Below are 16605 nucleotides of genomic sequence, written 5' to 3' on the forward strand. Positions count from 1 at the left end.
ATCTCAATGGAGCTATATTAAACGGTTTTAAAACTTACTAGATCATTGAGGAAAAAATGACAGGGGAATCAAAACAATTCTTAAAATGGCCGCAAACGGATGTATCAGTCTATTTGTTCAAAACACGGCAAGAAAACGGCAGTTTAAAAAATGTTTGTGAAAACTTTTGCTCGTTTTTATTTCGTTTCACATAATTAAATAAAACATATGCCACAGCTGATTAAAAAATTTCATGATTATTTTGGTACCATTGTCAGTAGTTATTATTTATATCCACTGAACTGCGTGGTGGTATTAGCATTGTGCAAAATAGCGAAGCGGAAAATTCGACATAACGTTTTAATTGCTACCAATGGAATCCGTCGCCATAATTGAGACCTACCTAGAAACAACCTAATTAAAGCATAAACATAATGTAAACTGATTTCTATCAATTTATTAAAGCTTCTTCAACATAAATAAACATATATAAAATGCAAAATAATTATATTACCCGAAAATGCTTTTTGTATCATTCTCGGGGTTTTCATAGAAAGCCTGTGACTTTGTATGAAATTTTAAGTAAACCGTGACCCTATCAACACCAGTACGTGATATCAAATAAATGATTCCCAAATAAATCGAAAAAATAAGCGAACTAAGAATGATATTTTTATAAATCTTCAAATTCAGAGGACATTTTCGTTTTGCATAGCATCAATAACTATTTCATCTTTTATTAAAACAAGGCTTTTCAGCTAGAAAGAAAAACAAGTTTTTGCTATAAGAGTGTGTATTGTTAAAAAACAAGAACTTGCTTGCTTAAACACAGCTAAAATGAATTTAAATATTTTAAGTACAGAATGTGAATTCCAATATAACGAATCGTGATCTGCATCTTTGTCAAGGACAAGCGTCGCCTGTGTGCACTTTTGTGGAAAGAAAAACTGCATTAGTTTTAAATGATTTCCATTGGTGGAGGTAGAAGGGGCTTAAGCGGTGCCAATCATATCAGTTTTTCAGATTAGGGCTTGTTCGGATTAGAATTAGATTAACGTAGTTACACAACCCGCCGCCCAGTTTAAAAGATAACATAAGTGGGCGTACCTTTTTCGCCTTATACTGGATGTTTCATTGACACCACCTGCAAACTGCCGCTGTCCGGGTCTATTCGCTAATGGAGACGATCATTGCCGGTCGGTACTTTTGACAAACAGTGATTAAATGTGTAGCGTGTTGGAAGTGTTAAGCGGAAAACGGAATGGTGATGTAAGTTAATAATTTATAACTTATTTTGTGTTCTTTTAAATAAAAGTGAAAAAAAAAACGAAAAAAGAAATCGTCAAATAACTCGCTCGCATGTGGCCCTTTATTATTTGACTTAAAGGCCTAGTTTAAGCCTTCCATAAGTGATCCCCACGACCAACAACAAATATATAAAATAAAAATAGCCTCTGTGTATTTATCTTAATTTGTATTGCCTTGTGCTGTCTATCAGATCTCTGATCTGAATGTCCCGCTGTACAAATCTGGTGGTTTTATTATAGCCATGGACAATACATCTTGTCTTTTAGTTTTTTTTTTTGTTTTTTTTTTCAAATTATAATATTATTATTATTAATATAATGCCTTATATTAAGAGTTATTTTATTAATGATAGCCAATTAATATGATTTAACCAGGATGCTTTACAATCTTGATATAACAATTGTCAGTGACAATGCATTTTAAATGGAGTAAAATATATATTCTATGTAACTTTTTAAAAACTTGTCACTCTTAATTGTTTTTTTGTTTTTTTTTATTTATTTCCAATCGGTTAAATTAATAAATGCATTAGCTATGCATATTGTTTATATGTATAAGTTGACAATGCGATTATCTACTCTGAAAGATGCAACCCTAAATGGCCCTGAGCCAATATTTAAATACACATATTCAAATATGCATAGCATATGTATTTATCGTTTTGTCCGACGGTACAAAAAAAATTGCCATTTGATTTTCGTGTTTTCCCTGGGTTTCTGGGTTTTTTTTAATATTAAAGCTCGGAGATCATAATTGCCATATAAAATGTCGTGTTTTCCCGAAGCATTGTAGACCAAACCAGTTACATAAATGAACTCACTAATAACAATAATAACAGAAGGTCATCTTACACCTATCCTTGTAAAGAAACATTTGAACTTCACGATTACTTTAATGAAATTTCATACCAATGTTCCTACACTAACATAGGGTGAGTCCGTTCGACTTCTTTTGGCGGAGGTCAGACCCCGCAACAACATGTAAAAATTCCTTATCGGCCTCTACACGCCTTATATAACAATGAATGACAAGTTCCTTTTGCTGGTTCCCATCAGCTAAACAAAAATAAAACAGCGGCATCATACCAGTAATAAAAGGAATTAGTCTCTTATACACATGCGTCGTATAGGGAGTTGAATAGCCTCGCGTCGTAATAATCCATTACTATTTATTGGAAAAATAGCGCCATTTTTCCTAACGTTTGTTCAGTAAAACGGCCTAAATTGAGACAAAAAAGAATTCGATAACAATTCCGTTTCGACCATTCATTCATGCTTTTCCTATACGACTTAAAGATTTGGCCTATCAGACAATCCATAAAAAAGGTATCTTTGCGGTACCCGACCGAGTCAAAATATAATAGTTCCGACTACAATGTTTGGACGTCTGCGGTTTCTAAAAGAATAAAAGAATGAAACCCACCTATTTTTACATAGGAGCGTATGTAGCCAAAAGGTGCATATGACGGAGGACAGCATCGCTGCCTATTAAGTATCTACCCACTCCCCAAATTGTGGATAGGGTAGCCACAAACAAACATTCTTTTCCACTGTAGAAAATAGGTAATCATTTACAAAAATGTCAATGGAGATGAACAGAAACTCAAATCGTAATCAAACATATTAATCGGTGTTCTGTAAAAGCAAAGGAATGTTTAAATGAAAGGCGTTATTTTGTTATGTAAGACCCCATCACCACCATCATCATCATCATCATCATCATCATCATCATCATCATCATCATCATCATTATCATCATCATCATCATCGTTATTTTTATCGTCATAGTTGTATAATAAAATCTGATGTATGAATTTTACCACTGTGTATCGTTTTAGATACATATTCATGCTGTATATTTCCAATAATTTGAAATAGGTATATTTTATCAAATTTCAGACAGTTCAGTTTTAGAACGAACATGAGGAAGACGGGTTTCTCGTTAGCATTGGTTCTTGTACAAGCAGCAATATCACTAGTGAATTCAGCAAGTACATACAATACACAACCTTCCACTAGGATGTCCCTCAGTACAACGGGTGAAGCTAGTACGATCAAGCCAATAACAGCGAACTCCGTTGATCCAGGACTTCAAAAGACCTTCATTTATCGCAATGCCGACTGCTCACTTATTGCTAACAGTGAGTCGGGTAAAGAAAAAATAAACAAATATCTTCAAAACCAAGACGTGAAACTCATACGGTATATATTTAAAATAGATGACACGAAAACCATGGACACGACCTCAAGCAAACTGTATCGCCCAATGTTTTGGGCACGGACGTTTTCCGCCCAGGGTCTAGGGGTACTCCTATTAGGGGAAATGTACGAAGTGCTCTCGTTTCGCCTTCTTGCCATTGGCATACAAACTCTTACAATCCACTTATCCCAAAAGCCAGCAGGATGTCTTCAGGGAAAGACAGAGTTGGAAATTGAGCAGCTGCTTCGTCTTGCCATCCTCAGTGACCTTAAGATGCCCAGCAGTGCGAACAATAGTGACTTTAAAGGATTCAAAGGCTCACAGCACATTTGCAATCAGCATGCCCTCACTGACTCAGGGATTTTGAACCTTTCCTACTACTGTTGCACCGTGGACAAAGACAATCAACTGGTATGTGAATACCTGACCTACACAATCTGGATGATGGTTATATTCTGGGTAGCGATGATTTTGCCGGGGATAGTAGTTCTCTTTTTACCAAACTATCTGCCAAAGTCAATCGTGGAATCGAAGAAGCTCACGGAATCGTTGACCTATAGACTAAGCGAAAATAAAGTCTTATGTGTTACTAAAATAACATCAAAGGACCAAATTGATGAAATATCAAAGGACCAAATTGATGAAATATCAAAGGACCAAATTGGTCAAAGCCAAAAATATACGGTCATCAAAATGGAAACAATAAAAGATATGGCATTTTTTTCTAAAACAGTTTCAAAACTTGAAGTAAATAGGCAATCTCGTCTACCGTTGCAATATATCAGTTGTAAGGTTCCCAATGAAGATACTTTTACGAAAGAGCATCAACCAATTGGTCTGTGGGATGTTTTCAGAAGACAGATAATTAATTGCAGATTGCGTAAATCACCATATCTAGAAGAGTGCTGTGAAACGAAATTGTGTTCTACGTCCGTAAAGTGGTATATGCTACTGAAAGTGGTTATGAAATTCTTGTTTGCTATTATTGTATTCGCCCCAGTTCTTGTACATATTGCGATATTCTTTTATTTCGAATACAAAGAAGTACGCGCACAAAAAAAGACTGCAAACGAACATTCAGTGGACTTTGTTAATCAGAATGGGTTAACAGTCCATGTTCCACTCTCTCACCCGATATATATCACTGCATGTGCGGTTTTCGGACTCAACACGATTGGGTATTGTTTAGTAAGCTTTTTTTGCAAAAATTCACTGTATGACACCCAATTTATTGTGAAGTCATGTTTAAATGGCATGATGAATGACATGGCGAATAGGGGAATGTTTTTAAGAAATTCCACGAAAACGCTCGGCGTTCATATTAGCAGGTACGGGATTTTAGGACTAATGGTCGTACTCCTACTAGTTGTTTTACTCGCACCATTTTGGATTGCATATTTGTTACCTTTGGTAAATTTACTTTTTAGACTGTTGTACGTAATTGTATTAGCACCGGGGAGTAGCAGCACCACAAAAATTGAACATTGTAGGCGATGCCTCGCGAACTCAGAAGACGACTCAACGAAAAAAACGTGCGGTTTCTGTTGCCATTTCGTTCAATGGTTTTTTTGTATCTTCGCTATGGTAACAATTGGTTCTCTTGTGCTTATAACATACGACTGCATTTGCTTCTATGTTGACATTGTTATGTATACATTCATCGGTTTGATTATTAACTTCGACGCGGCTGCAGCGTTTGTTTCTCTTTTCGTTCTTGTGATGTTTTACGGCCAAAGATGCTACGGATCTGTGTATGAAAAGAATGCTGCTTTCTTTGAGGCTCTGTTGCATCTCTGCACAAAGCAAGCCAATTCCTACAAACAGAAGTCAAGTCATACTGAAAAATTGATTGATCTTCAACCTGCATTATGTCAGAATGATGATAATAATGACAGTTTGCTTGTGACAGCAAACAAAAATCCGAGATGGAAGATTAAAGGAGCATCGCTATTAATAAATAATAAAAATGAGCCTTGCCTTCCGACAAAAATTTATTACGAAGCCTGCAATGTGCTAATATATGAAAGGAATGTTTTACTGCAGTACATCAAGGCAATGATAGAATTCATCCTGATTTTGGTGTTCCTTTCTTTTGTGATGGTCATCGTGCTTGCGTTTGGCGACGACTACCATCTGAGTACAACCAACAAAACTCTTGTCGCTGTGATGGGCGGAGTTGTGCCTTTCTTGTTGACAAAATTTGTGTTCAAAAACAAAAACACACCAAACTGGGACGTGGAAAACCCCTCTTTTCATTCTGAGGTTAACAAAGTATTGCACAGTTATGAGGATAGATGGCTGATAGATGATATAGCAGTTGAAAATCCCTCCTTAACGAGATCCGATGAAACGGCTAATACTCCTTGTGTTCCAATAATCGATGAGGGAGAGAACATGCCAGCAATGTGTCTCTACATATTGGATGAACACGGAACAAGCGCGGATGCATGCTCGAAGATATAATCATTGGAAATGAAGGACGAACTTGTAGACGACCTGGACGGAGGAAATTCTGACTACTCTGACGATCAAAGACAAAACAATGTTGCGATAGAAGTCAAGGTCGTGGCAAGCTTAGAGCATTCTGGTCCTACGAATGATGGATCTCCGCCCTTGAATCAGAATGAATCTTCAGAACTTTACTTAAGATGTATTTACATTAAACATAATACAATTACAACAAATTATCACTATACCTTAGCATTATCAGATCACAAAATTCAAACTTACCACCATACTCAAGTTTAAAATATCACATTATTTTTCTTCAACAGAAGTTGTGCTTCATTTTCCTGTCATGATATCTTAAAAAGGTAAACCTCAAACTAAAAAAGTCATTGAATTCAAAGGTAACAACAATTGAAAGTTGTTTTTTATAATATCGACCAAGTTGTTATTGAATCCAGTGAGGATATACATGTTCGTACGTTTGATGTTTAGTAATGTTATATAGATGACGTGTTCTCTTGGTTCAGAATTTCAGTATTTATATTTCAACTACCATTCATAATACATAGAATATTATATATAATGGAAATGTATCACTTATAGTCGTAATATTTTAATTTTTTGCGGTTCACCCAAAAGTAATTTGATGTGAAAACAAAGAAAATCCATTATTTTTTAAACTTACATTTACAAATGTTATGATTTTACCACAATTATTTCGAAATAAATCTCCTTTTGTGAGATAAGGCGACCTTTATAATCATTGTTAGTTATATAATTAATAACATGTATCGCTTAAATTTTAACATTTAAAAAAAAAACAGTTAAGGAAGTTCAGGTATGATTTAATTTTTTTTTCGAAAACCCTGTCATGCTTGTATCTCTTTGTCCTAGCAGAAGACTGATTTCAATTTCATAGATGATTTCGGTAGTATCAGTGACACTGCTATATGCATATACTTTTGCATTTTATAAACATTTATATCTTTTTGCAGTTTTGCAATTTTAGTTTTTCGTACACACGACAATTTTGATTATTATTGGCTTAATTTGTAACATAATTATTAAAAGATAATGTACTGAATAACATTTTATTATTGTTAACCTATTAAAAGACGAAGATAAAGTTCTATCAGTATCAGATTATACATTCATAATATATGTCTTGCATTTATGAATATATAATACAACGTATGCACTAGTAACCATTTGATTTGTATAATTTTTTCATGAACTATTGTAAAGATACAATCCTTATTCCACCATTGTGTTTGTTTGTTTGTTTGTTTAATTGTTTGTTTGTTTAATTGTTTGTTTGTTTGTTTGTTTGTTTGTTTGTTCGTTCGTTCGTTCGTTCGTTCGTTTGAAATATATTGATAGCAATGTTCTTTATGTATTAGGAAATAATATATTGACTTGACTTTATTCAGAATATAAATTGTACAATATTTAAGTGTCTATTTGTATGCTTAAGAACTCCAAGAACCCGGTGGGCTATTACAGTCGCCCACGTGTTAATGTGGGTGTCGGTGTTTCGGCTTGTTCAATGCTTTGCTAGCCTGTCAATATAATATATTTCTGTCATGCTTTTTTTATGAAATATGGAGTTTTAACACTGAAATAACAGTAGTGAACATATCAATTTGATATTTGAAGAAATACCTTTAAAAAGCATTGTAGTAACTTCTTTTTTAAGCAGAAGATTTTGCCAAAATAATAATTCGATATTTGAAAAAAGGTTGCTTAAGTTTAAATAAAGATATGTTTTGGGAAAACAACGAACCGTTCATCAGAAAAAAATGTATTCCTGTTTTTCAAATGCGTTCTTGAACTTTGAAGCTGAATGTTCGAACATTTGGTTTCATACAAAAAAAATACTGGCGAAAAAACTGCTCGCACATAAATTCAATGATAAATCATTTATCAAATATATATTTTTAAACTAGTGGACTTTGTATTTCGAACTTCTTAGAAAATTCACAAATCAATAAAAAAATTGGCTGATAATTTGTTTACCGCACCCATAACTCAAAATTTGTCGACAACCTTACGTGGTCTTCACTCTTTATTTGGAAAACGACCCGTCTTCAAGGGAATCGAACGGTTCTCTGGCAGTGTAGAGCGATGATCGAATACCCATGTATCTAATTATTCCAATGATATTACGCAAATAAATTGCCAAAACTTCGACCTTTGGCGACCAGTGTCGTTATTTGGTAATGTGTTCGTGCTCTGTTCAATTTAAAGGTGTTTTCATGCATAAACTATTATTACTTTTGTAAGGACTTTGCGTGAGGGGCGTCCCACAGGTAGCAGCGTAGGAAGGACTTTTGTTTTTAAAAAGGGGATTTAAAAATTACCAATAGAACTCCAAAAAGAAGCATAAAAGAAACAGATTTGTTCAGTGTAAGATCGTATGGTATTTTACTTATGACCATAGAAAAACTATATTTCACTCGTGGCTTCCCCTCTTCTGAAAATACGTTTTTCAATGATACTCTTGAAATAAAATTCGATCTTAAAATCAACAAATATCCTCGAGCGGAAACTTGAAACGTCTTTTCAGCAAGTTACATGCAAGTTTGGATTAATTGCAAACAATGATCTTTCTTAGACAATAAAAATGTGGTTCCTTTATTGCACGGTGTATCCGACATACATCCATAACAATCGCTCGTGGATTAAGTTTAACTCCAGCAATGATTTTTGAATCACCAATATATAGTTTTAGAAATAAACGTTCAGGGATACGTTAGAAATATAAGCTTTTTACACATTGGCAATTATGTATTAGCGTATTCATGGCGCCTTGCATATGCAAACAGTAGGCGTGGCTATATGCGCATACGTATTTACAGCAATACTAGTATATACTAAATCATGAAGACAGTTATTTTATCGTAGGAAAAGGTATCAAAATATATTGTGGTGTTTTTAAATCATTGTAAAAATAATCAAACAAAAACATTTGTATGATAATTTACACTCTAAATCCATAAGTATAATGCAAATATTTACTGGACAGAGACAATGTCGTACAATATTTGCCCGAGCTGTATAAGTTGCTAGGGTAAGAAGTTATTGAATATAGGCCGACTAAAATCACTCATATGTAGGAAAAGCGTAGGCATAAGACTAAGCTTCTTAGACTCCCCTTCGCGTATAATGCTCCCAGGAGTGCTAAGTAAATCCATATTGAAACACAACAGCTATGTGGTTGTAGTTAAGCCATGTTTGTATTCGAACATTTTACTGTTTGCAAATGAAGTAAGCATTTGGAGGTTTTGGGGCATTAAATGGTAGTGAATTTGGCTCCGCCCAAATACATAACTGTATTCCGAATCGAGTGCATGATTTATAACCTGTCAATGGACTTCATTCATTATTAAAGTAATCATTCGGAACTCCTCGGCCATTTTTATCGAAACCAGCCTTGGATGTATGCAGGTACATCAGTAGAAATAGTTCGTAAAAAAAGTATTTATATAAATAATAAAATGAAGTGTTTTAGCTTGTATTTGTTTATCTGAGTTTATATTGATTCCCAGTGAAGTGTATTATTGCAAACATTATTAAGATTCCAAAGAGTTAAGTCATTCAATTTAGCTGCTAAAACAAATTACTACGCGATCTACTTGCAGCGAACTTAAACATGCCGATTTCTGCGTATGTAAACAGTCCATTAACATCCGAGGTTGTTTTCGATAAAATGGCCGAGGAGTTCTGAATGCAAAGTACGCCGGCTGCGACAGTCAGCGAGTGAGCGTCTTTTTTTACGTATCAACACGAAACTGACTACTTAGGGGCGGCCATATACACCCATAAAGGATCCATATAAAAATACATGTACAGTTTGGATTGGTTTCACATCAACCGGTTAATTCAATCGAAGTGTTAAATAACGCTCCTTGAGGTGCATAATATTAATGTTCGGAATAGCTATTAGGCAGCTCATATTGACACTTGACAAGTACGCTTTGCTGCGGTTATTTGCAATTAGTAGTATTGGAATGTATCACGCAAATTAATTTATAAATACATGATCAGTCTTAAACTTTAATTTTCAAAAAGATAAATTTTAATAACTCTTAAAATCAATCTTTGCAGCCAAGTGTTCAGGCGTATCAACTTGGTATCAACATATACCAATGCTTTTCATTGAGTTACCAAGTAGTTTTCAAAGGGCAGCAACCCTTGTCGATGTACATTTTACTAAATAATAATTTAACAAAAAGGTATAACAGAGTCACGGAACAGTCGGAACACCTCGGCCATTTCACATCGAAAAAAAAACGATGAAAAATGGCCGAAGTGTTCCAAATGAGTCATATACGCCAAGTGATCACATGCAGAAACTTTAAAGTAGACTCCTTGTCATTTCTTATTGCTCAGTTAGTTGATTTACATGCCCACCAGAGAGTCGTTTTGGTGTATTTGTTTCTTTAACCTTGGCAGACCTTATATCTTCAATACTCAACCGAGGATAAAATTAGAATTGTGAAAATGTTTGCCAAACTGTTAGGTGGTCCTGAAAAATATGACTATTAAGGGGTGTCACTGATTTTCTTCTAGCTTTTGTCTGCACAGAAAAAAGTGTTTTGTTTTCAGTGGGATGGTTACACCCACTGTACAAGATATGGTATTCGTATCCCAGTAAATACATCAGTGGCCTTGCTTATGTTTTATTTTCTCAGTAAATCATCCCGGGACAATAACGGTTTGATACAGTTGAGTTTAATTCTGTTTCTGATTTCTGTGGGGACGAACAATGTAGCGAGAGGATGTATGTGCAGTATATTTGCCGATCTTTTAACGGGATTTCGAGTTCGCAGTCCTCACATTCAAATCATTATTTCGACAACCATTTTTGTTCAACTATATGTCTTTTGATCGTTCAGTAATGGTTTTCATTCGTTATACGAATACTTTGTACGATGCAGTTTATACAAAAATGCATTTTTGGTTGTGTCTAAGGCGAAAGATTAGAAGGTTTATTTTATTAAGTCGTATAGACCATTTTATTTCAAATGAAACATTATAATCTGTATGCTCGTTTGGATGGAGAGTTGCATTTAAATTCGGAGGGTACCAATCGCTTGAGAAACTTTTCACCTAGGTTATTTGCATAAGGTTATTTCAAATCAGTAAATATAGTTGTCATATATTTAAGGGGGGCGAGTCATGATTTTTATCATATAGTTTATCTTGGGCTTATTTCCCTTTCATGGCGTGTTACATTTTATGTGGTTTTAGATAATTTTCAATTAAAGGGTTCAGTATGTATAGTTATTCTTAATTTATTACACGACTACTAGCATTTTATTTAGCAGTATTATTTTTCTTTCACTGACAGGACACCATTGCATGTATTTACATGTGACTTTTTGTGTACGCGTGTCTTTTTTCAATCGTATTTGTAAATTTGCTATGTTTTGGTTTCTACAATACAGTATGACTATCTTTTGGTTTTAGTTATTTATGATTCTCTTTTTTGTGTGTTTTTGTGTTTAGTTTCTGAGCTGACGAAACTTTTCAATGGTACATAACAATTTTGAAAATGGTAAGTATCCTTAAAAGTCAATTGTTGAGGCTAGGCGTCACGTATGCATCACTTTAAACAATGTTTAAGTTACATTTATGTTTTTAAATGGTTTTGACAATAGATGTGTTCATTTTTTTATTGCAGGCTTAAAAGGTGCGTGAACGGTCTTGTAGGGGAAGTAAGTGCTGCAGTAATAACCAAAATCGAGTGATATTTTCCTTTCCGTCATTTCGTAAACCAGTCTAGAAAAAGTACAGACAACGTATCTGACAAAAAGGTAAACTCACTAAAGAAGGGTAAATTACGTCCAAAATTATATTGTTTCGATAATTTATGAGGCTTAAATAAATAGAACGAGCAATAATGTTCGTGAATAATCAGATATCTTGATTAAAACAACGGGAACATCAGTTATGCGAATTTGATCAATACCGAAAGTAGCGTGTCACGAAAGTCAACTCTGTTTTTTATTGGCCCATTATTCAAAGCCACGCCCCCCTGTCATTCATGTACAATATCGGCAGCCTTTGATCGTTCAGGTGAATTTGTGAAAACAGCTGATTGATATTTTGATGTATTTATATATGGTGTTTTATGAATGTGTGTATAAATGAAGTCCGGCAATGTTTTTTAATTGATAAATGTCAGACATGGTGCAAGAGGAGTATTTTCAACACATGGATAAACTTGAAGGTATACTGGTATACATGTATTTTCTATAAAAACGCAGAGTTTTTGTATAACTCACTTATGTTGATAACATTAGACTACTGTCCAAATTGACATATAATATTTTCACATACATACTATATGTCTGTCATTTTCATCTAAATGGCAAGTGGAATTGAATCCTAAAGTGGTTTGTGGAAATTGATCCCAAAGACGGTCTCTATTTTAATAAAAGAAAGTGCGTAAGGTCTTTTGAAAAATCATGACAATTTCGTAAAGTGATACATAACATTAAAAATAGAGATATTGCAATAACTTATGTGTGAGTGTATGTTGAGGGGGGGGGGGGGTGTAAATGCAACAAGCTTTTTTTAAGGTGTATTTTTTTAAATAAATAAGTGATTTAAATTCCGGTATGGTTCGGGGGGGGGGGACCACCCAATATAAATTTAAATAATGTATTTTGGTGTGTTTTTTTCTCTGTGATATTTTCATATGATAAGTAAACTTGTACTTTTATTTATTTATTTTTTTGGGGTGTGGATGTTTTTTTTATGTGCTCAGTGTGCCCCAAGGTGGTGGGGGGGAGGGATTTAGACATTAACATTTAAGATTTGTGTACATTTTGCAGTTCATGTTTAGTCCCCTAGCTGTTTATGTTAAAAAATGTTAGAAATATTCTTCTATTATGCCATAAACCAAAATCAGTGTTTAATTGTACCTTTTTGTGATTGTACCAGGGCCCTTAGAATTTTTCAATTATGAAAATAACTACATTAATTGCCAAGATTTGTGAACCTACCATATTATCATACTTTTGAGTCCAACTTTTGTGAAATAATGATTACTTGGGATTGCAAATAGGGCCATAATTTTCTCTGAAAACATGTGTTATTTGTTTGATAATAAGAACATGTACTTAGTCTCTACAAATTATGAAATATTTTTTATATATATTGGATGAATACAATGTCATCTTTTTCTTCTACAAAGTAAATTTAAAATAAAATATTTGTTTGTTTGTTCTACTTATTAACCCAATGTTATTTACATGTAACCTTGCGTGAATCACTCAATTTTCAAGTTCAATATTCTACCACTTGTAATGTTAAGGTTATGCAGTTTTTACCACTTCAGACTTAATCAATGAAGTCTTCCATAACGGGTGATAATATGTCATAAAACTTGAGCACTTTATTTTGTCATAAAATGAGTTACAAGTGATAAAATCACGGTCACAGTGATGGGTATGTCAAATGACATATTTAAAACTTCGACTTGTATTTTTCAAAGATTGAAACAGACACGATGTATGTATATAATTATGTCCTGTATATATGTCCTTAAAAGATTAAGATGCACATTTCCGTTGCACAGGTGTATGTTTGATATCTACCTGATTAATATTTTATGGATAAACTACAGTTTGAAGTCATCAAAATGTAACAGATTTCGGAAAATGTTGACAAATATAATAGGGAAAGAATTTGTAAATGAAATTAATTCTATAAAGATGAAGTAAAAATAAAAGAAAAATATAATATCAAAATGTTTCTGTCAGCAGTAGAATACAAATTGAAAGACAGATCCTGGGACTAAGGGCCAGAGTCTCAGAGTGGTACAAAATTAATAATTGTGGCAAAAAAAAATTAAAATGAAAACAAAATGATGACATAATAATAGCTTTATTTCATTTTCTGCGGGTAAAATCAGAGATATACACATATAATTATAGGATATATTAAAAGTAAAACAGTACTTTATTGCAAAATTATCATTTAATGTTTTTTTTGGGGTTGTCCGAGAAATTACGCCTTAAAATGAAGTGCACCTGGTTTGTGTTTTAGAACATATATGGTATAATTGGAAAATGTAAAATCTGTAGCAGCTGACATACAGTAAAATTATTGGATATGTTTGTTAAACCACTGTCATATTCAAAATCACTCAAGTATGAACAGCCCTTTACAAAATGCACGGTCAATATCATAAATGTTTTGGGTAACTTCCGATATTATATCCTTCTTCTATATCATATTGTTAGATCGTTTTACGGTAACATGTGATGTTCAGCTGTATAATATATTGGGTTATACATTTTAATTTTGATAAAGAATTAGGAAGAGTAGTAACTGAAGTATGGCATATCAAATAATATTTGCACATGGAGAAAAAAAGTTATAAATACCCAATGCAAAATTTGACGCAATAAACCAAATACTAATTAATTACATTTAATTTAATGATCGATGCCTATATGTTCTCATTTGCACGTGCCATATTTCATGTTTATTTTTACAAATTCAAACATTTTCTGTAATACATTTCTTGGTTGGATCTTGAAATGCCAATAATGATGATGATGATGATGATGATGATGAAGATGATGATGATGACACTGATGATGACAAAAACGACAATGATGATGATGATGATGATGATGAAAATGATGATGATGATGATGATGATGATGATGATGATGATGATGATGATGATGTTGATGATAATGATATTGATGATGATGATGATGATGATGATGATGATGATGATGATGATGATGATGATGATGATGATGATGATGATAATGATGATGATGATGACAGTGAGGATGATGATGATGATGATGATGATGATGATGATGATGATGATGATGATGATGATGGTGAATATGAGAATGAGGATGAGGATGATTATGTATGAGTATAATGTTATAATCAATAGAACCAACCTTCATAATCTTTGTATCAGAACTAAAATTTGCAGTGATGTAAAAAATGTTTGTATTGAATGTAAGTGTATAGTAAGACTAAGGATTATTAAACTAATTTTGAAATAATCTAAACAGCAGCTTGTGTAGCAATCATAAATCATCAAAGATTGATAAATTATTTTTTCCACAGGTTTACTTAGGCCAAAAAAAATAATTGTTTGTTTAGGGTAACCTTCCCAAAATTTCTAGGTAGGGTAGGTAGGGATTTTTTGATTTTTTTTTTCAAAATCTGTCGTAAGCTCAGAGTGTTTTCTTGCACATGACAGTCTTTCCTACATTACTGACATTGCCTGACTTTGTTTTATCATATTAACAATAATTCTGATTAAAATCTGCATTTATCTGCCCTTCGTAACTCTCTATTTGCTAATGAATATTTTTTTTTGCTCAAAAACGGAAAAAAATAGTTAGGGTAGGCACATTTTTATTGGTAGGGTCGGGTTACCCGAAACGGACATATTTTTTTTTAGGCCTTATGTATATAATGTAATTGAATAATAGTTTGTATTAGATGAATACTGACCAATCACAAGACATTTTCGCTATTTTTGACAAAATAAAAAAACTGACCAATTTTATGCTATCGGCTGCTGCAGATTATAAAAAGCAAAATGTTTATTAGGAAACTATACAGGTAGAAATACATTTGAAGGCTTGGCACTACAATGTTAGCACCAGACAGTCAAAGAGTTTAAAGCTCAGAGCTCCTGAAAATTATTAGAGAGGATTTGTAAACAAAAGGTTGCACGTGTAGTTTGGGGGAAATGATCCAGAAAACGTTGGAAATAGCTCAAGATATTGATATATGCATTGTCTGGGAAGAGGTTTCTACGGATTTTGTTTCAAACTAAACAAGTTTTCTGACAAATTGACTTTGTTTTAATGTTATGTTAACCTATAGATGTATTTGAGCTTTTCTTTTTAGAAAAAAAATGTATGAAGTAAAGGAAAATATTGTCGCTGTGGAACTAGGTGTTTGCCAAAAAGTAGAAATCTACATGGAGTTGTATAAGTTGTATAAAAAAAACTAATGGAGTTGCTTATAAAAAGAGAATGGTATATAAGAGATAATTAGATAAGGGAAATAGAGTTGTGCAGCTTCAGAAAGTTTTCTTATGTGTTTCATTATCATGATGATAAAATTAAGATAGCGAAATGAAATATATAAAAAAATAACTTTTCTATTTCTGAGAAAAAAAATTATGATTTATATCCAGTGTGACATTTCATTTTTTATTATCTAAATATTATAAGATACATTAAATTAGAAAAGGCTGTAGAAATATAGTGTTTTTTTAAATTAAAAAAAAATAATTATATCTTCAGCTAGAAATAATGCTGAAACATATTACATTTATTTGTAATTAAACTAGTTTGCACAAAATGCAAATTAAGCTGAAACTGAAATCAGCATCTTTTGGACAATAATTAAAATTTTGATGCATTTTAAATGATATTCCTGTATTATTGCTTCAACCCTGTTTTGAAAACAATTGAATTTTATTGGCATTTCAAGGAGCGATATAAACAATAATAGAAAACGATTAAACTAGATTGAATGAAGATGGAAGTAATAATATCTTTAAAATTGTGAAATTAAAGAATGATTTTCATTGAACAATTTCATCATGGAAAAGAATAGAGAAGAAGTTAGAAAGCTGTCTGAAGGTAAAGTGAGAAATTACCTGGA

General features: G+C 33.0%; 2 protein-coding genes across 2 annotated transcripts in view; both read left to right on the plus strand.

Moving 5' to 3' along the window:
- Nucleotides 1-1123: 1123 nt before the first annotated feature.
- On the plus strand, nucleotides 1124-7376 carry LOC128203536 (uncharacterized). The gene is made up of 2 exons (XM_052904981.1): nucleotides 1124-1248; nucleotides 3186-7376. Exons 1-2 carry the CDS (start codon nucleotides 1241-1243, stop codon nucleotides 5947-5949), a joined length of 2772 nt encoding a protein of 923 aa, XP_052760941.1. The 5' UTR covers nucleotides 1124-1240; the 3' UTR covers nucleotides 5950-7376.
- A 4627-nt stretch (nucleotides 7377-12003) lies between these two features.
- Nucleotides 12004-16605, plus strand: part of LOC128246628 (uncharacterized) — a 40347-nt gene continuing 35745 nt past the window's right edge. Inside the window, exon 1 of the mRNA XM_052964926.1 lies at nucleotides 12004-12169. Within this exon, the coding sequence (XP_052820886.1) occupies nucleotides 12118-12169 (52 nt within the window). The 5' untranslated portion in view covers nucleotides 12004-12117. The remainder of the gene's footprint in view (nucleotides 12170-16605) is intronic.

Source organism: Mya arenaria, chromosome 9, assembly GCF_026914265.1.
Source record: "Mya arenaria isolate MELC-2E11 chromosome 9, ASM2691426v1".
Classification (NCBI taxonomy): domain Eukaryota; kingdom Metazoa; phylum Mollusca; class Bivalvia; order Myida; family Myidae; genus Mya; species Mya arenaria.